This window comes from Bufo bufo, chromosome 2 (assembly GCF_905171765.1).
Source record: "Bufo bufo chromosome 2, aBufBuf1.1, whole genome shotgun sequence".
Classification (NCBI taxonomy): Eukaryota; Metazoa; Chordata; class Amphibia; order Anura; family Bufonidae; genus Bufo; species Bufo bufo.
The window spans coordinates 437,128,808-437,154,550 of NC_053390.1; the positions used below are offsets into that span (position 1 = coordinate 437,128,808).

Genomic DNA, 25,743 nt, shown 5'->3' on the forward strand with positions numbered 1-25,743 from the left:
TGGCGTGACACTCCGCCTCAACTATTGTTTCCACGCACTGTCCTCATTCTGTTTAAAACAAAGCTCTTTATCCATCTTTTTCCGCTTCACCCAAAATGAAGCTAATGATGCATACAAATGACTTTTTCTTTGTAGTTTGGACTTTGTTGTTTTGTTTATTCTTTTCTTTTTTTATAGCTTCCATGACAACAGCTGATGCACCTGCTTGGTGTCACGAGAGTATCAAGAGCCACGTCTGACTCCGTTATACCCGGGGTCAGGAGGTCGCAGCGGGTGGCTGCGCGCTCTATATCTAAAGATCACGTTGTTTCTTAGTGATTGTTTTCTGTGTTTGCCTTGCTATCCTTTTTGTCTCAATCAGGGATCCGTAGCTTCTCCTCCTCAGCTGTTTCTTGTCTGCCACTCCCAACTTTCTTATATTCTCCCCTCACTCTTCTCTAGTTCCCAGTTATAGAGCTTCCTGCCTGGACATCTATACTGACCCACTGGAGTTGTGAATCCTGGTTGTCGTTCCAGAGTGCTATCCTCCGGATCCCTGTTGGGCTTCTTGTTGTCTCCTGTTGTCGCCCACCTGGGATTATATGTTGAGTTTGTATTGTCTGTCCTTCCCTTGGTGTTTTCCTTTAGAGCTAGTGGTGCGGACTAGTGTTCCCACCACCCTGTTCACTATCTAGGGCTCAGCTTAGGGAAAGCCAGGGCTTTAGGCACGTGATCGGCGTACGGGTGAGGAACCCGTCTAGGGACATCAGGGCAGCCAGGTGCCAGCTGCTAGGTGAGTCAGGGGTCACCACCTTCCCTCTCACTTGGACAGGGCCTTCCTTGTTCCCTCCCTCTGTGTCACGTATGTGATAGTCACGCCGACCGTGATACTTGGACTCAAAGGTCTGATCCCAAAATCACGTCCTACCCACAGAAGAAAGTACCTGACCCTTTAAACCTCAGTTGGATGGTCCTTCCTCGGACCGCTAGACTTGGTTACTATATTGCATGCCCATTTCTAAGATGTTGCCTACTATGCTCAATAAATGTTGACAGTTTGATCTCACAGTCTTCCTTCTTTGGAACAAAATGGGAATTAATATACTCTCTTTCAATGTACAGTACAGACCAAAAGTTTGGACACACCTTCTCATTCAAAGAGTTTTCTTTATTTTCATGACTATGAAAATTGAAGATTCACACTGAAGGCATCAAAACTATGAATTAACATATGTGGAATTATATACATAACAAACAAGTGTGAAACAACTGAAAATATGTCATATTCTAGGTTCTTCAAAGTAGCCACCTTTTGCTTTGATTACTGCTTTGCACACTCTTGGCATTCTCTTGATGAGCTTCAAGAGGTAGTCCCCTGAAATGGTTTTCACTTCACAGGTGTGCCCTGTCAGGTTTAATAAGTGGGATTTCTTGCCTTATAAATGGGGTTGGGACCATCAGTTGCGTTGAGGAGAAGTCAGGTGGAGACACAGCTGATAGTCCTACTGAATAGACTGTTAGAATTTGTATTATGGCAAGAAAAAAGCAGCTAAGTAAAGAAAAACGAGTGGCCATCATTACTTTAAGAAATGAAGGTCAGTCAGTCAGCCGAAAAATTGGGAAAACTTTAAAAGTAAGGGCTATTTGACCATGAAGGAGAGTGATGGGGTGCTGCGCCAGATGACCTGGCCTGCACAGTCACTGGACCGGAACCCAATCGAGATGGTTTAGGGTGAGCTGGACCGCAGAGTGAAGGCAAAAGGGCCAACAAGTGCTAAGCATCTCTGGGAACTCCTTCAAGACTGTTGGAAGACCATTTCAGGGGACTACCTCTTGAAGCTCATCAAGAGAATGCCAAGAGTGTGCAAAGCAGTAATCAAAGCAAAAGGTGGCTACTTTGAAGAACCTAGAATATGACATATTTTCTGTTGTTTCACACTTGTTTGTTATGTATATAATTCCACATGTGTTAATTCATAGTTTTGATGCCTTCATAGTCATGAAAATAAAGAAAACTCTTTGAATGAGAAAGTGTCCCCAAACTTTTGGTCTGTACTGTAGATGCCCATCGTCTACATAATTTTATGTTTTCTCATATCTACTATTACCATGCTGTTCACAAGAAGAAAGGGGTAGTTATGGGATTCAAAAACACTATTGCATTTCAATTACATAAACAAATAATTGATGATGATGGTAGATTCATAATTGTAGTGTGTTGCTTGAATAATATACTTTACACTATAGTGAACATCCATGCCCCCAACTCTAATCAGATCTGTTTCATTCGTTATCATTAAATATGATTAATGATATCAAATGAGGCTTTCTTCTAATTTGTGGTGATTTCAACATTGCCCCTGATCCCACTGTTGACAAAAATCCATCTCAAATTGATGTGGGCCCCTCCAAGTTGCAATCCTTCTTCTTTCTGAGGGTTTATTTGACATTTGGAGGATCTTACACATTAATGAAAGCGACTTCAATTTCTTCACTAATCCACATAAAACATAGTCCAGAATAGATCTATTTACAGTTGCAAGAAAAAGTATGTGAACCCTTTGGAATGATATTGATTTCTGCACAAATTGGTCATAAAATGTGATCTGATCTTCATCTAAGTCACAACAATGGACAATCACAGTCTGCTTAAACTAATAACACACAATGAAATGTTACCATGTTTTTTATTGAACACACCATGTAAACATTCACAGTGCAGGTGGAAAAAGTATGTGAACCCCTAGACTAATGACATCTCCAAGAGATAATTGGAGTGAGGTGTCAGCCAACTGGAGTCCAATCAATGAGATAAGATTGGAGGTGTTGGTTACCGCTGCCCTGCCCTATAAAAAACACACACCAGTTCTGGGTTTGCTTTTCACAAGAAGCATTGCCTGATGTGAATGATGCCTTGCACAAAATAGCTCTCAGAAGACTTACGATTAAGAATTGTTGACTTGCATAAAGTTGGAAAGAGTTATAAAATTATCTCCAAAAGCCTTGCTGTTCCTCAGTCCACGGTAAGACAAATTGTCTATAAATGGAGAAAGTTCAGCACTGCTGCTACTCTCCCTAGGAGTGGCCGTCCTGTAAAGATGACTGCAAGAGCACAGCGCAGACTGCTCAATGAGGTGAAGAAGAATCCTAGAGTGTCAGCTAAAGACTTACAAAAGTCTCTGGCATATGCTAACATCCCTGTTAGCGAATCTACGATACGTAAAATACTAAACAAGAATGGATTTCATGGGAGGATATCACAGAGAAAGCCACTGCTGTCCAAAAAAACATTGCTGCACGTTTACAGTTTGCACAAGAGCACCTGGATGTTCAACAGCAGTACTGGCAAAATATTCTGTAGACATATGAAACCAAAGTTGAGTTGTTTGGAAGAAACACACAACACTATGTGTGGAGAAAAAGAGGCACAGCACACCAGCATCAAAACCTTATCCCAACTGTAAAGTATAGTGGTGGGGGCATCATGGTTTGGGGCTGCTTTGCTGCATCAGGGCCTGGATGGATTGCTATCATTGAAGGAAAAATGAATTCCCAAGTTTATCAAGACATTTTGCAGGAGAACTTAAGCCCATCTGTCCACCAGCTGAAGCTCAACAGAAGATGGGTGTTGCAACAGGACAACGACCCAAAGAATAGAAGTAAACCAACAACAGAATGGCTTAAACAGAAAAAAATACGCCTTCTGGAGTGGCCCAGTCAGAGTCCTGACCTCAACCCGATTGAGATGCTGTGGCATGACCTCAAGAAAGCAATTCACACCAGACATCCCAAGAATATTGCTGAACTGAAACAGTTCTGTAAAGAGGAATGGTCAAGAATTACTCCTCCTGACCATTGTGCACGTCTGATATGCAACTACAGGAAACGTTTGGTTGAAGTTATTGCTGCCAAAGGAGGTTCAACCGGTAATTAAATTCAAGGGTTCACATACTTTTTCCACCTGCACTGTGAATGTTTACATGGTGTGTTCAATAAAAACATGGTAACATTAAATTCTTTGTGTGTTATTAGTTTATGCAGACTGTGATTCTCTATTGTTGTGACTTAGATGAAGATCAGATCACATTTTATGACCAATTTGTGAAGAAATCCATATCATTCCAAAGGGTTCACATACTTTTTCTTGCAACTGTATATCAGATAAATGGCTTCTGCAAAGAGTAGATGAGTTCTCTATTTCCTCTATAACTTGGTCAGATCACGCCCCAATCACATTAAACATACGTGAACAATTCAGTTTTCCATTCTCTTCTCCATGTCGCCTAAATAATTCCCTTCTGACCAACTCAAACCTACAAGAACTCAATGTTCACTCCCTTTCAGAATACTTTCAAATCAATGACAATGACATGGTTTATGACACTACTCTTTGGTGTACCCATAAAGTATTCATAAGAGGTCACTTTTTAAAACTGTCCTCTGTTCAAAAGAAAAAAAAACACAGAGACTGCAGATTCCTTAATAGTTAACATAAATGCTCTAAACCAGTGGTTCTCAACCTTTCTAAAGCCGTGACCCCTTAATACAGTTCCTCATGTTGTGGTGACCCCCAACCATTACATTTTTTTCCTTTCTACGTCATAACTAATTTTGCTACTGTTATGAATTGTAATGTAAATATCTGATATGCAGGATGTATTTTTATTGCTACAAATTGAACATAATTAAAGCAGAGTAATTAATCACAAAGACATCCACAGATCCCCCCCTAAACAGTGCCATCCACAGATCCCCCTAAACAGTGCCATCCACAGATCCCCCTAAACAGTGCCATCCACAGATCCCCCTCCCCTAAACAGTGCCATCCACAGATCTCCCCCCTAAACAGTGCCATCCACAGATCCCTCCTCCCCTAAACAGTGCCATCCACAGATCTCCCCCCTAAACAGTGCCATCCACAGATCTCCCCCCTAAACAGTGCCATCCACAGATATCCCCCCTCCCCTAAACAGTGCCATCCACAGATCTCCCCCCTAAACAGTGCCATCCACAGATCTCCCCCCTAAACAGTGCCATCCACAGATCCCCCTCCCCTAAACAGTGCCATCCACAGATCCCCCTCCCCTAAACAGTGCCATCCACAGATCTCCCCCCTAAACAGTGCCATCCACAGATCCCCCCTCCCCCAAACAGTGCCATGATGGCACTGTTTAGGGGAGGGGGGATCTGTGGATGGCACTGTTTAGGGGGGATCTGTGGATGGCACTGTTTAGGGGGGATCTGTGGATGGCACTGTTTAGGGGGGATCTGTGGATGGCACTGTTTAGGGGAGGGGGGATATCTGTGGATGGCACTGTTTAGGGGAGGGGGGATCTGTGGATGGCACTGTTTAGGGGGGAGATCTGTGGATGGCACTGTTTAGGGGAGGGGGATCTGTGGATGGCACTGTTTAGGGGAGGGGGGATCTGTGGATGGCACTGTTTAGTGGGGGATCTGTGGATGGCACTGTTTAGGGGGGATCTGTGGATGGCACTGTTTAGGGGGGAGACCTGTGGATGGCACTGTTTAGAGGAGGGGGGATCTGTGGATGGCACTGCCATCCACAGATCCCCTACAGTGCCATCCACAGATCTCCCTCCCCGACGTTCACAGCAGTATATTTATAAACTAATCAGTAACTACTTTAACTTTAATTATTGCTCATTGCTTAGCTCTTTACTTGGATTATAATTTATTTGGATATATGGGATATCTTACGTTGTCTTAGCTCCGGTAATAGCAGGCAGTGCGGGGGGTGGTGCTCACTCACTGACGTCACGCGCCTGCGCCGCCTAGTGGGAGGAGCAGGCGCGTGACGTCAGTGAGTGAGCGCCGCCCCCCGCACTGCCTGCTATTACCGGAGCTAAGACAAAGTAAGATATCCCATATCCAAATAAATTATAATCCAAGTAAAGAGCTCAGCAATGAGCAATGATTAAAGTTAAAGTAGTTACTGATTAGTTTATAAATATACTGGTGTGAGCGGCGTGGCCCTGTATATTCTAACCCCCAGGCAAGCGTCCCTGTCACCATGGGAACGCCTGGGGGTTAGAATATACCATCGGATTTGAGTTTTTACGATAAGCCTCAAGCGACCCCCCGGAAAGGGCCGATCGACCCCTAGGTTGAGAACCGCTGCTCTAAACAAAGAATTCCAAAAAACATAAAAAAAGACACCTTATTAAAACTTATAAAGGCTCGCCAATTATATCTGCATCTTCAGAAACACTATGACTTTCATCTGCGTAGACTCAAAGCTTATCACTATAGTCAAGGTAATAGAGAAAATAAACAATTGGCTAGACAAGTTAAATCTAAAAACCTAAATTCGAGAATCCCATTCATATATGACCAGCAAAGCTATAAAATTCTCAATCCTAAACTAATATCTGAAGAATTTGCAAATTACTACCGAGACCTATATAATCTCAGTACTTTGTCTTCTGGTCCTCACCCGACATCACAAATATCAATCTCTTTTTAGATTCCATCTCCATCCCAAAGATAACTACTCAACAACTAGACTCCCTTAATAGCACAATATCCTCTAATGAAATACCTCAAGCCATTTCATCTCTATAACTAAATAAAACCCCAGGTCCTGATGGACTCACCAATGAATATTATAAAAGGTTTGTCAAGATTCTTACCCCTTACCTCCATCGAACCTTTAATCAAATAATATAATCTGGATATATACCCCCTGATATGCTTCAAGCCTTTATTATAACACTCCCTAAACCAGGTAAATCTCCAGATAGATGTCACCGCCAGTTCTGTGAGAAGATCTGGCAGACATTCTTCTCTACCTCTTGTATGATGTTCTTTGTTTTGGTTTCACTTTCTTAACTCCTTTCCTTCTGCCAAGTGTCACTTATTTCGACTAATCGTCTTCTTTTATAATCCCTCCCATACTGACTCACTTTGCGGTTTATACTACTTCCTGGATGAGGTGTTCACTGCTGGAGGCTGCTTCTGCTGTTTGTTCAGATAAGTCATTTACTTTATTGTGTTTCCTTGCTGGCTTGATTCTAGGTGACCTTGACTCCGTCCGTATTAAGTGCAGGGAGCCGGTGGTCGTGTCCCCAGGGTTTTCAGGTGTCACACAGTATTAGGTACGCGGGCACTATATTAAAACCACCCTCTTAAAATTAGCGATTTCAGGTTCCTTCTTGTCAGCAATTATGGCCCTTTATTCCTACCGTACAGCGTTAGTATACTCTTCAGGTTTTCTTTCAATCCCTTTCCCATTTCTAATGGCACATGCCAAGGATGCCCTTTATCCTCCCTCATTTTTGCCCTGATAATGTAGCCCTTTGCAGAACATATTAAATCCTCCCGATTAATATCAGGAATTAAAACTAGCCTTGTAGAACACCGCATTGGGCTATTTGCAGATGGTTATCATTGCTTCCAACCCAGCAACCTCTTCAGATGTCATTAACAATATCATTAGATCCTTCAGCTTAGCTTCGTACTATAAAGTTAATACCGTATATCTAAATCCCAAATGCTTAACCTAGGTCTTCCCAATTCCAATATCAATCACTTTAAAACCACGTTTAGATTTTCTATATCTAAAACTTCACTACCCTACTTAGGCATTCATCTTACCTTCCCAACATCAAACCTATTCGAACATAACTTTATCCTCCTATTAGAATCTATTAAAAAAAGCTTATCCTTAATTAAAACTACAAAATCTCTCATGGTTGGGCAAACAAGCAGCCATTAAAATGGTAATCTTACTTAAAATTATCTACACCATGAGTAACATCCCAATTTATATCCCTAAAAGATATATTAGCAAATTACAATCTCTCTTAACCCACTTTATATGGGGAAATATTGGATTACACTTACTGGTAATCGGTTTTCTTTGAGCCTATGACAGCACCCCTGGAGAGACCGCCTCCACCTCCTCAGGACAGGAAACAGGAACCAGAACCGCATTTAAAAGAAGGGATCATCCCCTCTATCTCCAGTCCTTTTCTCAAGAACTAAGAAACATAACATCTTAACAATCTAATAAATATCTATCTATCTATCTATCTATATATACAGTACAGACCAAAAGTTTGGACACACCTTCTCATTCAAAGAGTTTTCTTTATTTTCATGACTATGAAGGCATCAAAACTATGAATTAACACATGTGGAATTATATACATAACAAACAAGTGTGAAACAACTGAAAATATGTCATATTCTAGGTTCTTCAAAGTAGCCACCTTTTGCTTTGATTACTGCTTTGCACACTCTTGGCATTCTCTTGATGAGCTTCAAGAGGTAGTCCCCTGAAATGGTCTTCCAACAGTCTTGAAGGAGTTCCCAGAGATGCTTAGCACTTGTTGGCCCTTTTGCCTTCACTCTGCGGTCCAGCTCACCCCAAACCATCTCGATTGGGTTCAGGTCCGGTGACTGTGGAGGCCAGGTCATCTGGCGCAGCACCCCATCACTCTCCTTCATGGTCAAATAGCCCTTACTTTCAAAGTTTTCCCAATTTTTCGGCTGACTGACTGACCTTCATTTCTTAAAGTAATGATGGCCACTAATTTTTCTTTACTTAGCTGCTTTTTCTTGCCATAATACAAATTCTAACAGTCTATTCAGTAGGACTATCAGCTGTGTATCCACCTGACTTCTCCTCAACGCAACTGATGGTCCCAACCCCATTTATAAGGCAAGAAATCCCACTTATTAAACCTGACAGGGCACACCTGTGAAGTGAAAACCATTTCAGGGGACTACCTCTTAAAGGTCATCAAGAGAATGCCAAGAGTGTGCAAAGCAGTATTTAAAGCAAAAGGTGGCTACTTTGAAGAACCTAGAATATGACATATTTTCTGTTGTTTCACACTTGTTTGTTATGTATATAATTCCACATGTGTTAATTCATAGCTTTGATGCCTTCAGTGTGAATCTACAATTTTCATAGTCATGAAAATAAAGAAAACTCTTTGAATGAGAAGGTGTGTCCAAACTTTTGGTCTGTACTGTATATATATATATATATATATATATATATATACACATACACACACATACACACAGATATACATCTCTATAAAATTTTTATATAGGGTTGCGAATTAACAGTGCTGTCATAGGCTCAAAGAAAACCGATTACCATTAAGTGTTATCCAATATTTCTTTTTCACCTATGACAGCACCACTGGAGAATAGGCAAGAATTTGTCTAGGGTGGGGCCACAGCCTGAAGTACTTTACGACCAAAGGTAAGACCTTCATTAGAAGGTAACTGTAGTCTATAGTGTCTAAAAAAACTTATGTGGAGAGCTCCAGGTAGCTGCCTTACAAATCTGCTCTATCAAGGCAGAAGCTCTCTCTGCCCAAGATGTGGAGACTGATCTCGTAGCGTGAGCCCCAAACCCTGAGGGTGGATCAATCCCCCTAGAAGAGTAGGCTAAGGAAATGGCCTGTCTAATCCACCTAGCAATAGTGTGAGAAGAGGCTGCAGATCCCTTCTTTGCTCCCTGGAACAAAATCAGCAGACGTGAGGAGGATCTCCAAGGCTGAGTGACCTGTAGATATTTCAAAATACATCCCTTAAAATCTAGACAGTAGTACTCAGATTCCTTTTTATTTTTAGGGGATGCACAGAAGGAAGGTAACACTATCTCCTGAGAACGGTGAAACCGTAAAGAGACTTTTGGTAGAAAAGAAGGATCAGGAGAAATCACTACCCGATGTTCCAGGATCACCAAATAGGGAGGGTCAATAGAGAGAGCAGAAATCTCACTAACTCTTCTAGCCGCCAAAGTAATGGCCAGAGGGAAAGCAAGTTTTAGGGAGAGCAACATTGGCAAGATTTCAATAGGCTTGAAAAGGTCTGAAGTGAGAGAGGAGAGGACCAAATTTAAATCCCTGGGGGGATTCTATTTTTACAGACCGGTGACACTGCTATTATAAACCTTCTAATCCAAGGATGTTCCGCTAACTTAAACTCAAATAAGGCGCTTAAGGCAGAAATTTTGACTTTTAAAGTGCTGGGCCTAAGTTTTTTGTTCCATCCCTCCTGTAGGAAATCTAATACTAGCGGGATGTCAAGAGCTTCTAGCACATCCACAGGTTTTTTGGTGAATTTGAAAAAGGTCCTCCAAACTCTAAGGTAGATCTTAGAAGTGACCTCTTTTCGACTGGCCAACAGAGTGTTTAGCACATCCTCAGAGAGACCTATTTTCTTTAAAATCTCCCTCTCAATAACCAGGCAGTCAGGTGCAGATTCTTCACCTCTGGTTGAAAAACTGGACCCTGGGATTGAAGCTCCTGAGATTCTGGAAGCACCTATGGTGTTGCTATCAACATCTTGCGGAGCCAGGAAAACCACACCCTTCTCGGCCAAAGGGGAGCTATAAATATTACCGTGGCCTCCTCCTCTCTGATTTTTTTGAGGACTCTTGGTAGCATTTTTAGTGGGGGAAAGGCATACAGAAGGCCATGCCTCCAAGATTGAGCCAGTGCATCCAAAGGTCTCGGATGCTCCACCGGAGAAAGGGAAAAGAAGACTTCTACCTTCCTGTTTGCCCTGGTGGCAAAGAGATCTATCTCCGGAGTACCCCATAATACTGCCACTTGATTGAAAACCCCCTGATCTAAGCACCACTCTCCCTGGTTGATGACGACTGAGGAAGTCCGCTTTCACATTGTCCGAACCCCTTACTGCAGAAAGAGAGAAGCTTCTGCTAGGCTTAAAATCTGATGAGAGAGAGAGACACTAGGCCCTGAGCCCTTGTACCTCCCTGCCGGTTGATATAGGCCACTGCTGTTGTGTTGTCCGAATAGAACCTTACATTCTTGCCTTTGATGGTCGGGAGACTCTGTACTAAGGCTATCCTGATTGCATCCAATGTCCGAATGGGACAGAGATCTGTTGTCCCAAATCCCCTGCAATAGCAGGGATCCCCCACATTGGCTCCCAAACCGGATGGGCTCACATCCGTGGTTAAGGGGAGAACCGCCTCCCTGGTCCAAGGAACTCCTTTTTTTAGATTTTTTAGATCCATCCACCACCCCAAGGAATCTAGGGTCTGGGAGGATAGAGATATCTCTGTGCCCAGAGAGGGGAGACTTCCGTCCCAATCTCTCAGGATCTGAAGCTGAAGAAGCCTTGAATGGTACTGGGCCCATTCCACCCCTGGAATAGTGGCTGTCATGAGACCCAGTACTGACATGGCCTCTCTTATAGTGACTGACGGAGACAAGAGAAGATGCTGAACTCTTGATCTGATTAGTAAAGCTTTTTGCAGAGGTAACAGGCACTTCTGGGAACTGGAGTCCAAAATCATTCCTAGGAAACTGCATCTCTGTCCTGGGCATAAGCTGGATTTTTCAAGGTTTATCTCCCATCCCAGCTTCCCTAGAACTTCCCGCAACAAGGCAATCTGACCCTGAAGAATCTGACCTGACCGGGCCACCAGCAGAAAATCGTTTATGTAAGGTATAATGATGATCCCCCTCTCCCTGACGTGGGCCATCATTTCCGAAACAATCTTTGTGAAAACCCTCGGAGCTTGAGCAAGGCAGAAGGGTAATTCTCGGAATTGAAGATGCAGAATCTCTTTCTAACTGAACTGCTACCCTCAGAAACCTCTGGAGGCTGAGATGAATGGGGACATGATAGTACACATCCCTCAGGTCTACTGTGGCCATAAAGCAATCTGGGAAGAGATTGTTCACTGCTGACTTGGTGGACTCCATACGAAATCTCTCGTACTGCAGAAATTGGTTCAAACACTTCAAGTTTCTTATAGTCCGAAACGAGCCATTTGGCTTCTTGCCCAGAAAAAGAGTTGACTAAAACCCCTCTGTCAATTCCTGCTCTGGGACTCTTACCAGCACCCTTTTTTCTATCAGGAAAAAATCTTCTGCGATGATGGCAGATTGTTTTGCGGGATCTAAACGGTAATCTGTAATTACAAATCTCCCTACTGGAAAACTCTGAGATTTTTGTTTTAGGCCCTCCTCTATTACAGAATGGATCCAAGGGCTGTTGGAGATCTTCTGCCACTGAGCTGCAAAAAGAGACAGATGACCTCTAACAGGTGCTCTGGCGTCATTGGGACTGCTTTTTTGTGACAACTGACCCGGAAAAAAGAAATCCCTTACTTTTTTTTTTTACTCGGACCTGCAAATTGTTTTGCTCTTTCTTTGCCCTTAAAGCCCCCCTTATTAAATCTGGGATTTAAATACTTTCTGGGTGCCTGACTAACAGAGGGAAAGCCCTTCTTTCTGTCTGAGGCCTTTTCTAGTAAGTCATCAAGGACAGGCCCAAACAAAAACTGTCCTTGACAAGGGATAGCACAAAGTTTTGCCTTGGAACTAGCATCCCTATTCCAAGTCTTAAACCAAATAACCCGGCGGGCAGAGTTGGATAAGGCGGAAGCCCTAGTGGAAAATCTTAAGGTATCCGGGGGAAGCGTCAGCTAAGAAATCTAAGGCATTACTTATTGTAGGGAAGGAAGACAGTAACTGCTCCCTAGGGGTACCCCCTTTAAAGTGAGCCTCTAATACTCCATCCACACCTTTGGGGATCTTGCAACATTGTAGCGGCAATAGCAGGTTTAAAAGCCGCTGCAGAGGCTTCCCAGTTTTTCTTTAAATAAACCTCTGCTCTCCTGTCCATCGGGTCCTTGAGTGAACCCATTTCCTCAAAGGGGAGTGCGTCTTTTTTGGACATTTTTGCTACTGGGGCATCAAGCTTTGGGGCCCTATCCCAGTGGGCAGACAACTCCTCATCAAACGAATACTTCCGCTTCACCAAAGAAGGAACAAAAAACTTCCTATCCGGTCTTTTCCATTCTCTAGCAATCACTTATGAATGTTCTTATGCACATCAAACACCTTCCTCTTCTTGGGAGCTAACCCTTCAAACAGAGTCCTGGACTGAATGCTGTGGCCTCTGATCATCTAACACCATAGTTGCCCTAACCGCCTTTACTAGGGAGTTAGTATTTTCCACATAAAATAGTGGTCTCCCTGCGGCCTCGTCTGATGACCCCCACTCTCCTTCTTCCAGACCAGAAAGTACAGTATATCACTGTCACTGGAGGAGGAGTCTTTAGCAGCAGCAGCAGAAGAAGTACTGGGGCGGTGCTTTATCAGACCGCTAACCGACTCTCTGACCTCTTCATGCATCATCTGTTTTATGCTGCCCATAAAAGATAGAGCCTCCTCCATTAATTTGCTGATACACCCTTGACATAGGGGTTTTGGCCAGGCAGAAGGAAGTTTCTTCTTACACACACCAAATCCCTTCTCCTTTACTCTGGAGGTCTTTCTAGAAGACTCTTTTGAAACCTAGGCAACAAGAAATGACCCCATAAGCATTAAGATAAATAATTTATGCTGGGGTTATAACCCCTCTTACCCCACTGTGGTACAGATGTATCATTGGTGGTCTCAGTGGGTTCAGCGCACTGAGCCTGCTCCATGTTTCATTCAGTCAACACAGCCTGAATGGAGGAACTGACACGTTTTGCTGGGCTTTTCTTCTCAGCGCCCGCTACCTGGCATCCCTCCCCTTCCGGTCCACAGCGTCAGCTTCCTCCCACCGCCGCAAGTCAGAAGTAAATGCAGATCATGATGCGGGCTGGCGGCTGAACATGCGAACACGGCCGCAGAGGTTTGCAGAAGCCCAGGGAGGCCAAGACCCTCTCAGGAACTTGGAAGCAGGATGGAAGGGGTAAGGATAGAGAAGGGAGACCAGACTTCTGCAGCAGCTCCTAGAGGAGACTTACACCGCACGGGGTAACACTCCACGCACACTATCTCAATAGCCGGGGCCCCCTCAGCTCTTTTCCTTGATATCGTCCAGCGGATCTGATTCCCTCCTGCCCCTTAGGACAGGAAACAGAACTGGAGATAGAGAGGATGATCCCTCCTTTTAAAGGCGGTTCTGGTTCCTGTTTCCTGTCCTGAGGAGGTGGAGACGGTCTCTCCAGGAGTGCTGTCATAGGTGAAAAATAAAAAAAAGACCTAAAGTTAAAACTTCAATCCTTGTCTTGCACCCTACACATGGAGGTCTAAACACTCCTTCATTATTTCACTACCATCAAGCTATAATTCTGGATCAAATGAGATGTCTACTTCTTAACGACTCTACTAAACAATGGGTTAAAATTGAGTCTCATGGCCTACGCAACCACACCCTCTCTCACTATATAGCCTCTCAGGCCTTCCTCGGATCTCATACCCAAACCCCATTTACAACACTTAAGGCAATTTTTTACATGTGGAACTCTATTCCAAACAACACCACATTACTATACCACACGCTACATGAATACAGTCTCAATATATGTAAGATTGCTATCCTAGGTTTATCACTCTCAATATGGAGATCTGGAGGTCTCTCCAGAATTGCCTAACTTTGGATTGATAACATCTTTGTCACTTTCAATCATTTCACAGTAAAATATAATATTCCTCCTACAGACTTTTTCAAATACTTACAAATTCAACACCTATTGCAATCACCCAGACTATCAAACACCAGTACAGACACACATGGACTATATAATTGAATAGAGGTATCTCTAAAGGTTACCAAGTTTTCAAGAATCTCTCTGAATCTCTCTCTCTCTCATCCAACTTAAAGATAAATGGCAGACAGACCTCCAGACCACCATATCCTCGGATCAATGGTTGGAATCTTTCACTATTACCTCTAAACTTTCAAAAATTATTGGACATCTTGAAAATGCCAGGAAAATATTCTATCACTGGTACTACACTCCAGTGTACCTAAACAGATTTATCCCAGATATAACTCCAAACTGTTGGAGATGTCAAACACATAGTGGTACTTAAAACTTCACCTATGGTGGTCATGGCCTGTAGTCCAGGCCTTCTGGGGACAGGTTTTTGGCCTCATATCCAATCTATGTACTTTCCAAACTGATCCTTTGCCATTGTTTGCCTTACTTTCTATAGTCCTCAGCGACTTCCCTCCTCAGATGCGAACAATAATTGCCCACATTATCTTTACAGCAAGGCCGAAAATAGCCTTCTGCTGGAAACAAAGTTCTGTTACCTCGCTTCAAAGAATCATTAGAGAAGTTAACAACAACTGCTGGTATGAAGGTATGTCTATATATTTATTTCCATTTGCGGAACTAATAACTTCAACCTATTTGACTTTTCTCACTATGGACCATCTCTATGTCATGGCTATGTTATACTCCTTGTACTTACTTTGTATACTATGCTCACCTTTGTTGCGGATATTGTATTTTATCTTTTATTACTGTTGAAACCCTCAATAAAAAAACATAATGTTTTAAAAATATATATAATAAGAGGCATAAATGGACAGAGGAGGAAGAAACTTGCTTTGTTAAATGGGCTGATATTTTACCTGACTGGTTACTTAACTTACTTTTATTAAGTTAAGTACTTTCTGTACTTTCATTAAACTTTTGATATGTTATAGGGACATATCAAAACTTTAGATCGGTAGAGGTCTGAGTACTGAGACTCCCACCAATATCTAGAATGAGAGGAGAGAAGCGTGTATTTAGCTCTCTCTCTCTCCTAGCTGCAGGAGACCAGAGGGAGACAGGTCCATAATCTTTCCATTGAGTCGCTTCCAGTCCTGCAGTGAGGAGAGTGTGCTTGCCAAATGCATGCTTCTCTCCTCTCATTCTAGAGATTGGCGGGGGTCTCAGCACTCAGACTCCCACTGATCTAAACTTTTGATATGTCCCTATAACACATGAAAAGTTTAATGAATGTACAGTGTCACTTTAAGGAAAAATATTTTACCGCTCACCTTGCCTTGGAGAGCATGCAAATATAAGTGTCCAGTTCCCATCCTCGGAGCTGACAATCCCTATCATCCGGACACGTATCCCTGAACATGACATTCCCCTCAGGGAATTGAAGGAAATTGTTTTATCACCATTTATGATGCGCATTCTTGCAGGATATACCATAGAATACGAAATATTACTTTGTTTCAGGAGTTATTCGACATCAATTAAAGTGGCTCTTTGCTCTTGTAACTCCATGGAAACGTCAGGAAATATTCATACTTTAGCATTATCATGCCTGATTTCTTGCTTTCTTCTAGCCAATTCTAGAATTTTGTCCTGTAAGTCTACAGTTAATCTTCCTTGCTAATAGAGGTCTTAACAGAGCTCCTAGTACTGGGGGACGTGCAGGTACACAATGCGCCCATTCCACTGCAAATGCAGGGGAGAAAGTGACATCCAGAAATAATTCTCACATGCATTGTTCTAAAAAATCATCTGGAGTCTGACCTTTTACCCTTTCTTGAAGACCAATAATTCTGAATTTTTTTTCTCCAGAGTCATGTCATCAGATTTATGTTTAGTCATTAGAGTCATTGATCTTGCTGGTTAATTAGGTTTTACAGGCATTAATGGCTGCCAGAACCTGGTCTATGACCTGTTTTAAAGTGAGCCCTTCTACATGGTCATCTGATGCTGAGTCGGCTAATGCTAATTCATGCTGGCAGAAACTTTGATTTGGATTGTGTGCTGTGGCCCTCCTCTGGCTCCAGTCTAGCAAACTCTGCAGCCAATCTGTGGTATGTTATGATCTCAGTCAGACCATGTCTCTGACCAGAGAGCCCCCCTGTAGGGACTCAGTTAGAGCATAACACATTACACTAATCAATGCAATGTTCTTCTGTGGACCTTATTTATCTAGGACTATAAAGAGAACAATAGAATTGTCATACTTTCATCCTAATTCTACTAATCTACAATTACACTAGCAGATAACATCTTTCCTTTAAAACAGCTGTTAAACAACAATGGGTTGCCCATCTACTGTATATAGAAGTTAAATCTTTCTGTCAGAAGGACAATATTTTGTATTTAATTCTCAATGGCATCGTGCTGTCAAAATGAGCAAGAACAACAGACCAAATAAATCCTTAAAATTTTTTTCTATGAATATTAAGTTTAAAAATAATACTCCTTTCTGACATAAGTGTCAGCAAATTTCTGGAGTTGCTGGAAGCAGTGTGTAGCACAGCAGTCTATGCTATTCTGACCATCAAGGGCAACAGAAAACAAAAGAAACCTTCAACAACCCCCATTAAGTGTAAGCATATTCTCTAAAGGGGTTCTCCGGGAATTAATAAAATAAAACTACTGAAAATACCTTTAAAGTAATATTAAACACATTCTCATATAGTTTTCATTCGTTATAATGTCTAATTTTCTCTAGGGAGCAATCATCAGGGGAAATACAATGGGTGCTGCCCTATTAGTACCCACAAAACCTGTACTAATGACACAGCAGAACAGATTACTTCAGAGCAGTAAGCTAAAGTGCTGCCTCAGGCCTCCCACTGCTCTGGCTGTCATGAACTATTTTGCTCCTACATACAGTTGATAAGATCTTGAGCTTTGTGTGTAGGAACGGAGCAAAGTGAAAGTAAAGAGACATATTGTTGTGGGGATGTGGTAAAATGTAGCAGAGTGCATACAATAACTGCTGCTCATTAGACACCCCTCCGCCTGTACGTCCTTACTCTAATTTCACTTTGCTCAGTTCCTACACACGCAGCTGAAGACCTTATCATCTGTATGTGTATTGTAATTCATGACAGGCAGAGAAGTAAGGAGAGCTCAGACAGCTATTTAGTTCAGGACTCTGAAGTAACACGTCCTGCTATACGATTAGGACAGGTTTTATTTGTACTAATAGGACGGCGGCCATTTTATTTCCCCTAATGACTGCTCCCTAGATAAAACAATACATTATAAATAATAATAGCTATTTTGGAATATATTTATAATAAAGTAAAGTTGAGGTATTTTCAGTCATTTTATTTTATTAATTCCTGGAGAAAATCTTTCTTAAAGTAAATCTAACTATATGTAACCCAGTCCAGAGATACATACTGCTGCCTGACACAATGCAAAACATACCTGTCTTGGTATTTTGTGTATTTCCAAGTGCACAAAATTTACTTTTATTCATATACAAATGTGGTCTCAAGGTGCCCAGTGGGGCGTGCATAACTGTATAGGAGCCCAGGCACACCTTCTGAAGTTCTGCTCTTTACTTGTTCCCTATACCTCCCCTTGCTCCATCCAGTCCGCCCCGTCCACTGCGACATCACGATTCTCCTTCAGCTCCGGCCAGCTGGTGAGCATTGTCAACGATTGGTGCTTGCGCATTAAATGCCCTGCGTGGGCATCGGCCTCACCATACTTAGTGCGCATGCGCCGAGCAGGCTGGAGCTGAAGGAGGATTGTGACGTTGCAGTGGAGGGAGCAGGCTGGATGGAGCAAGGGGAGATACAGGGAACAAGTAAAGAGGAGGGCATGGGTTCCTTCAGAAGGCATGCCTTGGCTCCGATGTAAGCCGTGTTCCCGGGGTGGGCTCCCCAGGATACAGCGAAGTCATGAACAAGGAAAACGACTCTGACACCAGCTCTTGTAGAACAGACTTTGCTTTACTGTTACTGTATATCAAACACACTTCTAAATGCAGTGAACATAAAATCAGGTTACATACACTCAGCCCGGAGGCTACCCTACGATGGTAGCAGGAAAACACTTGCGTAATTTACCTACTGTGAGCAGAGCTAACTCTACCTTGCCATACCTGTTATTACCCTGAAGAACAGGAACAATAGTGTGTGTGTGAGATACAGCTAGCCCGCAGGGCAACACAGCAGCTTACAATTTTACCTATACAGTGATTTCCCCCTCCCTTTCCCCAATACTGGTAATTTAACTTTATTAGCATAGCATTTGCAATGTAATATGTCTTTGTAATTTATTTGGTTTGTAGAGTGCTGTTGCACTATGTGTTGTTCCTTTTCCCAATACTGGTAATGTGTCACGTGCCTAATATAGATCACTCCCGATAAACACGCTGGGGTAACTGGAGATTATGGTGAAGTCCTCTCTGTTGTCCAGAGTGAACAAAACTTTAACTGATAAGTCTTTGTGATAAACAAACAGTAATTTTTGGTAGCCTGCCACTCAGCATCACTAACTAACTACCAGCAGGTTTGAACTCAGTCTCTAGTATTTAGGCGCCAATCCTATATTAAGGTGCGTGCACGCTCTGTCTTACCGACCCGGGTCTGCTCTGCCTCAGCTGGTGACTGCAAACTGAAAAAAGGCTGATCAAACACACATGCGGTACCGCAGGGTCCGTTGCTTTGCTCTTCAGCTCTCATCAGCGATCCTGGCAGCTGTGCTCCTTCTTCTGGACGGGATCCGGGTCCTTGAGACGATCAGCTTCACTTGGCTGCAGTCCTGGTTGCAAAAGGGTGATTCCACGCTAGGATGTTAATGGATTTCTTCTCTCACACACTTTTCCAGTCTGTAACTAAAATGGACGCCAGGTTCCTTCCTCTAGAGACACAGCTCCACCTCCTATGAATATTTCAATCTGAGCAGTCTGTTTAGCTGTGTGGGGAAACAGCGGCCTCTTGTGGCCAAACAGCAAAATAACAGTGTTCATGCAATAAGAGCTGTTTCACAATCTCACACCTATACAGTTATGCATGCCCCGCTGGGCACCTTGAGACCACATTTGCATATGAATAAAAGTTAATTTTCTGCACTTCGGAAATACACAGAATACTAAGACAGGTATGTTTTGCATTGCATCAGGCAGCAGTATGTAGCCCTGGACTGGGTTACATATAGTTATATTTACTGACAGATTTCCTTTAAATACGTTAAAGCCTTACCTGCGATGCAGTGTGACATTGCCACACGCTCTATCCTAGTGTTATTCCTGCATGCTGTAACTTCCATCTGACATTGATTCTGATAAAGAATACCATCAGATCCACACACTGGGTCGCCATCATACCCACAGTCTCGATAGCACATACAGTGTTCAAAATGTTCCTGTTCAGGGCATGGGTATCCACCAGTACAGGGGCCAGTGGGAGTAAAACCTACAAGAAAAATATATACTCTAGTCACTCTAATTTTGATGTACCTTGTAAATATGAATTATATATCAAATTTAAAGTTTACTGGTCCTCATAGGTGTCTTTTTTAAAATAAGCTGTAGCACTATTTCTGGCCATTCTATGACTTTTATTTGGCATTTGCAGCAGTTTTCCCCTTCTACAGGCTATGTTTCTAATTGTCAGTTTTCCTTGAGCTCAGCTCCAGGAGGGGTGAAGACCAGCTGCTATAATGTCCCCTATACATAGCACACATAGAGGTGATCCTGCTCCCTTATTTCTCTGTAGCACATGGTGGACATACTTACAAAAATTTGAGTTGGTAAAATCGGGGCACATAAGACCTGCTGTGGGAACACCCTGAACCCGCCGGAAACACCAGTTTGTAAATAATATATGTGATACATTCTTTTTAACAAAAATACTTCAGTTTCTCCCATTACACTTCTAAGCCTTATATAAACAAACCAGTAATGTATAAAGTTTAAAGAGATTTTCTGGTAGTAAAATATTGATGACGCCTAATATCAGATAGGTGGGCGTCTGACTCCCAGAATGCTCTCCAATCAGCTGTTTGAAGAAGCCGCGGTGCTCTGGTGACTGCTGTTGCATCTTCCTAGGTCAGTGACGTAACATTGATCAGTCACATGGGTAATGTACAGCTCAGTCCCATTCAAGTGAATGGTCCGGGTCTGCAATACCAAGAACAGCCAATATACAAAGTATGGCACAGTACTTGGCATTCTCACTGTATGGGGCTCACCAGAGTGCTATGGTCTCTTCAAACAGCTGATCAGCGGGGTGCTGGTAGTCAGACTACCACTGATTAGATATTCTGAGGATAGGCAATCAATATTGTACTCCCGGAAAATCCCTTTAAATGGGTCCTTAGGATAGGTTATCAGTTATCAGATAGATCTGCATCAGACATCTGGCAGCCCCATGGATCAGTGGTTTGAAGGTGCACTGGGCTGGAACTAACACAGAAAACTTGAATGGGACCTGAGCTGCATAGTCACTACACAGAGAACGGAGCTGTGCTTCCGGTTCCATTCCCTGTGTTAGTTCCGGTGGGGTTGCTGGGTGTTGGATCCCCACAGATCTAATGCTGATGACCTATCTTAAGATTATCTTAGGTTATCAATGGCTATAACTCCCCAAAAAACTAAAAATGTATTAAAGAGGTTGCCCCAGAATGACAACTTATCACCTAGCCACAAGATAGTTGATAAGTGTCTGATTGCTGGGGTCCAACCACTGGGACTCCCACTGATCAAGTGAATGGGGTTTCTGTGTCTCTCATTTGACTAGAATAGCTCTCTGGCATGCACACTGAAAGTCTATGAGACTGATACTACCTCCATCAGTCCCACAGAGACTGAATGGAGTAGCAGCGCACAGGTGTGACTGCTGCGCCCTTCAGACTGGGGAGATAGTACTCCCTTTCTCCTGATTGGCAGTAGCAGGAAGGCATCTTTCCTCCTTTCGCGCAGTTATGTACAGTAGTGAAGAAGATATGTAGCACTCTCACCAGTCCAGTGATTCGTGGAGCTCTCCACTTCATTACAAGTGGTACCATCACATAGCTCTCGGGACAGCGGGCTGTTTTCGCTAGCATTGTAGAATCTAGTAGCTTCAAATGCTGTTGAAAGGCAATGTACAAACAATAAATTCATATTTTATATTTTACGGTAAATGGTTATTCTGGTGAAAACATTGAAACAACATATTTTTTTGCTTGCATTAAGCTTAGGGTGCCTTCATATCAGTGCTCTTCATTTCCGTTCTTCTGCTCTGTTATAAGAGCCGGATTCGGCAAATAACTAACAGGAACGGAGCCTAACAGATCCCATTGACTATAATAGGATTCATTAGGTTTATGTTCTGGAGAGCTTTTTTTTAGCATGCAGAACTTTTCTCTCCTCTATTTTTGACGAACTGTGTGAAGAAAGCCCCGAATGGAGCTTCTGAAGCAGATGGGAAAGCAGCCTTACAGTAGAAATTTTGGTAGAATTATACATTATTGCTATTACTAGTGAGTTACAAGTTTCATTGGCCACTCTATATACCATAATACATAATTTCACCTTTTTGCATATCAACATTACTGCTTCAGAAATATCTGCCCGATATGCAGTCTCATCCATTACTGGAGCAGCCTCCATATCAAGAGGTTGCTTCCATAATAGATGGAAATGAACATGTGACTCATAAGCTCGCCATACACATTACATTTTTGCCAGAGGTTCAGATTGATTTTGACGAGATCCACTGATAATGTGATATGCATGGGGACAAGGGTCGGACAGGTTCGGTTTTTACCTAGGATCTGGCAGCCAGTTATCTCACCGTCCTATTTGCCTACTGTTTCGGTAGACTGGTAGATAACAAACTCTCAGCTGCAATTATTACTAGCTCAGGATAGTTTATAACCTTGTTGTAAGCAAAAATGTTCCTATTTACTGACAGCAAACGGAGATCCTCTGTAATTACAGGACATATGTTCCCTTAGGCTGGCCATAAACATGCAATACCTGCCAGGTGAGAATGCATGAGTTGTGAATGGGAGAGGAGAGAAAGCTAATCCAACTGCCTGATCCTTATCCCCCTCAACATCTGCCACTGGGGGAGAGCCGGAAGGCCCCCAAACACATTAGATGGTTGGCTAGTTAGTAGGCTACTTACTTGGCTCATAGTAATCATAGATTTTCACAGGAACTGGTGAAGTTTTTCCAACAATATATTCCCTGAATGCTTGCATCTGTACACAGGTCATACACTGACTTGGTATCTGGAAAAAAAAATTGTGAAATGTTATGTTTTGCAGACTTTAAATCTTGAGTTAAGAGAACCTGGAGCTTTCAGAGTACAGGATAGCTGGATCCCCGCTGTGCTGTGTCGCTGCATCCTTAGGCTATGTGTAAACAGGTGCGGGATTACAAACAGAATTTCCATTTGGATTTTGGTGCAGATTTCTCTGCGTTTCCGCACCAAAATCTGCATATGTTACTTGTGGATTTTGTAGCAGATTTTGATGCTAATGTGCCCTGATCTCACCCTTTGCCACGCAAATCTACCCAAACAATTGACATTGTGTAGATTTCAAAATCCGTACAGCAGGTGAACTTCTGTGCGGAAAATATATTAATATTTATTAGATCTCATTCACTTAAATCAATGATTAGAAACAGTACATAATTCACAACTCGTGTAGGTAGCCTTAGAGTACAACCAGATAGAACGGCAGGCTGCATGTGTCCAAGCCACGTCCACATGCAGCCAGTGATGGCACAACTTTGCAGTAAAGCACAATGAAATTAGTTGGCTGGGATCTCAAGCCACATACGTCAAAGTAAATATTTTTAAGTGCTGATTGTTAATGCTGAAGCACACCAAACTCTGGTAATTTGACAAATTTTTCTGGTTATTTGCAATTTTTATAGACAATCCTTACAAATGATTTTTTTTATTATTATCGGTTATAGAGTGAATTTGGTGGAAAGTTTGATGGCCATTAGGGCAAAGAACAATGTCTCGTGTAAAAATACAGTGATAGCACTGTCATTGTTCACTGTCTAAAAAGCCAAATAAACTGATTAGAGTTGAGAAACACAAATGATCTACTTATCACTATGTGTGCAGTGTCCCACTACATGTGTGTGGGCTCTGCTTAAAAGCACTTTTTACCCTAAAAATTGTACTATGCTGTATTATGCAATTTTGTACTAATTTATCTGCAAAATCCCTGTTACCAGACAGATTAGGTGTAATTTATACATCCCACCACTAGATGGGGATAAAACTTGGGTTCTACGGTTGCAAGAAAAAATATGTGAACCCTTTGGAATGATATAGATTTCTGCACAAATTGGTCATAAAATGTGATCTGATCTTCATCTGAGTCACACCAAAAGACAATCACAGTCTGCTTAAACTAATAACAAAGAATTAAATGTTACCATGTTTTTATTGAACACACCATGTAAACATTCACAGTGCAGGTGGAAAAAGTATGTGAACCCCTAGACTAATGACATCTCCAAGAGCTAATTGGAGTGAGGTGTCAGCCAACTGGAGTCCAATCAATGAGATGAGATTGGACGTGTTGGCTACAGCTGCCTTGCCCTATAAAAAACACACCAGTTCTGGGTTTGCTTTTCACAAGAAGCATTGCCTGATGTGAATTATGCCTCGCACAAAAGAGCTCACAGAAGACCTACGATTAAGAATTGTTGACTTGCATAAAGCTGGAAAGGGTTATAAAAGTATCTCCAAAAGCCTTGCTGTTCATCAGTCCACGGTAAGACAAATTGTCTATAAATGGAGAAAGTTCAGCACTGCTGCTACTCTCCCTAGGAGTGGCCATCCTGTAAAGATGACTGCAAGAGCACAGCGCATACTGCTCAATGAGGTGAAGGAGAATCCTAGAGTGTCAGCTAAAGACTTACAAAAGTCTCTGGCATATGCTGACATCCCCATTAGCGAATTTACGATACGTAAAACACTAAACAAGAATGGATTTCATGGGAGGACACCACAGAGGAAGCCACTGCTGTCCAAAAAAAAACATTGCTGCACGTTTACAGTTTGCACAAGAGCACCTGGATGTTCCCCAGCAGTACTGGCACAATATTCTGTGGACAGATGAAACCAAAGTTGAGTTTTTTGTGGAGAGAAAGAGGCACAGCACACCAACATCAAAACCTCATCCCAACTGTGAAGTATGGTGGTGGGGGCATCATGGTTTGGGGCTGCTTTGCTGCATCAGGGCCTGGACGGATTGCTATCATCGAAGGAAAAATGAATTCCCAAGTTTATCAAGACATTTTGCAGGAGAACTTAAGGCCATCTGTCCACCAGCTGAAGCTCAACAGAAGATGGGTGTTGCAACAGGACAACGACCCAAAGCATAGAAGTAAATCAATAACAGAATGGCTTAAACAGAAGAAAATACCCCTTCTGGAGTGGCCCAGTCAGAGTCCTGACCTCAACCCGATTGAGATGCTGTGGCATGACCTCAAGAAAGCGATTCACACCAGACATCCCAAGAATATTGCTGAACTGAAACAGTTCTGTAAAGAGGAATGGTCAAGAATTACTCCTGACCGCTGTGCACGTCTGATCTGCAACTACAGGAAACATTTGGTTGAAGTTATTGCTGCCAAAGGAGGTTCAACCAGTTATTAAATCCAATGGTTCACATACTTTTTCCACCTGCACTGTGAATGTTTACATGGTGTGTTCAATAAAAACATGGTAACATTTAATTATTTGTGTGTTATTAGTTTAAGCAGACTGTGATTGTCTATTGTTGTGACTTAGATGAAGATCAGATCACATTTTATGACCAATTTGTGCAGAAATCCATATCATTCCAAAGGGTTCACATACTTTTTCTTGCAACTGTATATATACCTAGGTCAGGCCTAGTTAGTTGGTGTGTGTTGTGTTGAGTCGAGATGAGGAGAGGATTCAAATTCAAACAGAGATGAGAATGCAGAGTGAAGACTTCACACCACAGATTAGTGAGTGGAGCCAACTTCGCTATGTGGTAGTGTAGTACAGTCGATATGAACCTCATGAAGTTTCACCAAATATCCAGTCTGCAGGTTTGCAATAGGGTCATACCAATATACAGAAGCTGCAGCCATGAGCACTTGTTAAATATACAGTAGTTCCATATATTCATAAGCTGTTAACAGAGAGTCAGGACATGCTAAATAAACCTCTTCAAATGTGCTATTAGATAACTGAGGAAAGTTTTAACAGACAGAGTCTTTACATTGGACTCTTCCAGAAAGCCCCCTGTGTATTCTGCTACTTGGT

General features: G+C 42.4%; 1 protein-coding gene across 1 annotated transcript in view; it reads right to left on the bottom strand.

The window, feature by feature from the left end:
• CPAMD8 (C3 and PZP like alpha-2-macroglobulin domain containing 8) overlaps positions 1 to 25,743 on the bottom strand; it is a 177,633-nt gene that overhangs the window by 15,081 nt on the left and 136,809 nt on the right. Inside the window, exons 38-40 of the mRNA XM_040417458.1 lie at positions 22,603 to 22,708; positions 21,449 to 21,559; positions 19,690 to 19,902 (exon numbers count right to left, since the gene is read on the bottom strand). Of these exons, the coding sequence (XP_040273392.1) occupies positions 19,690 to 19,902; positions 21,449 to 21,559; positions 22,603 to 22,708 (430 nt within the window). The remainder of the gene's footprint in view (positions 1 to 19,689; positions 19,903 to 21,448; positions 21,560 to 22,602; positions 22,709 to 25,743) is intronic.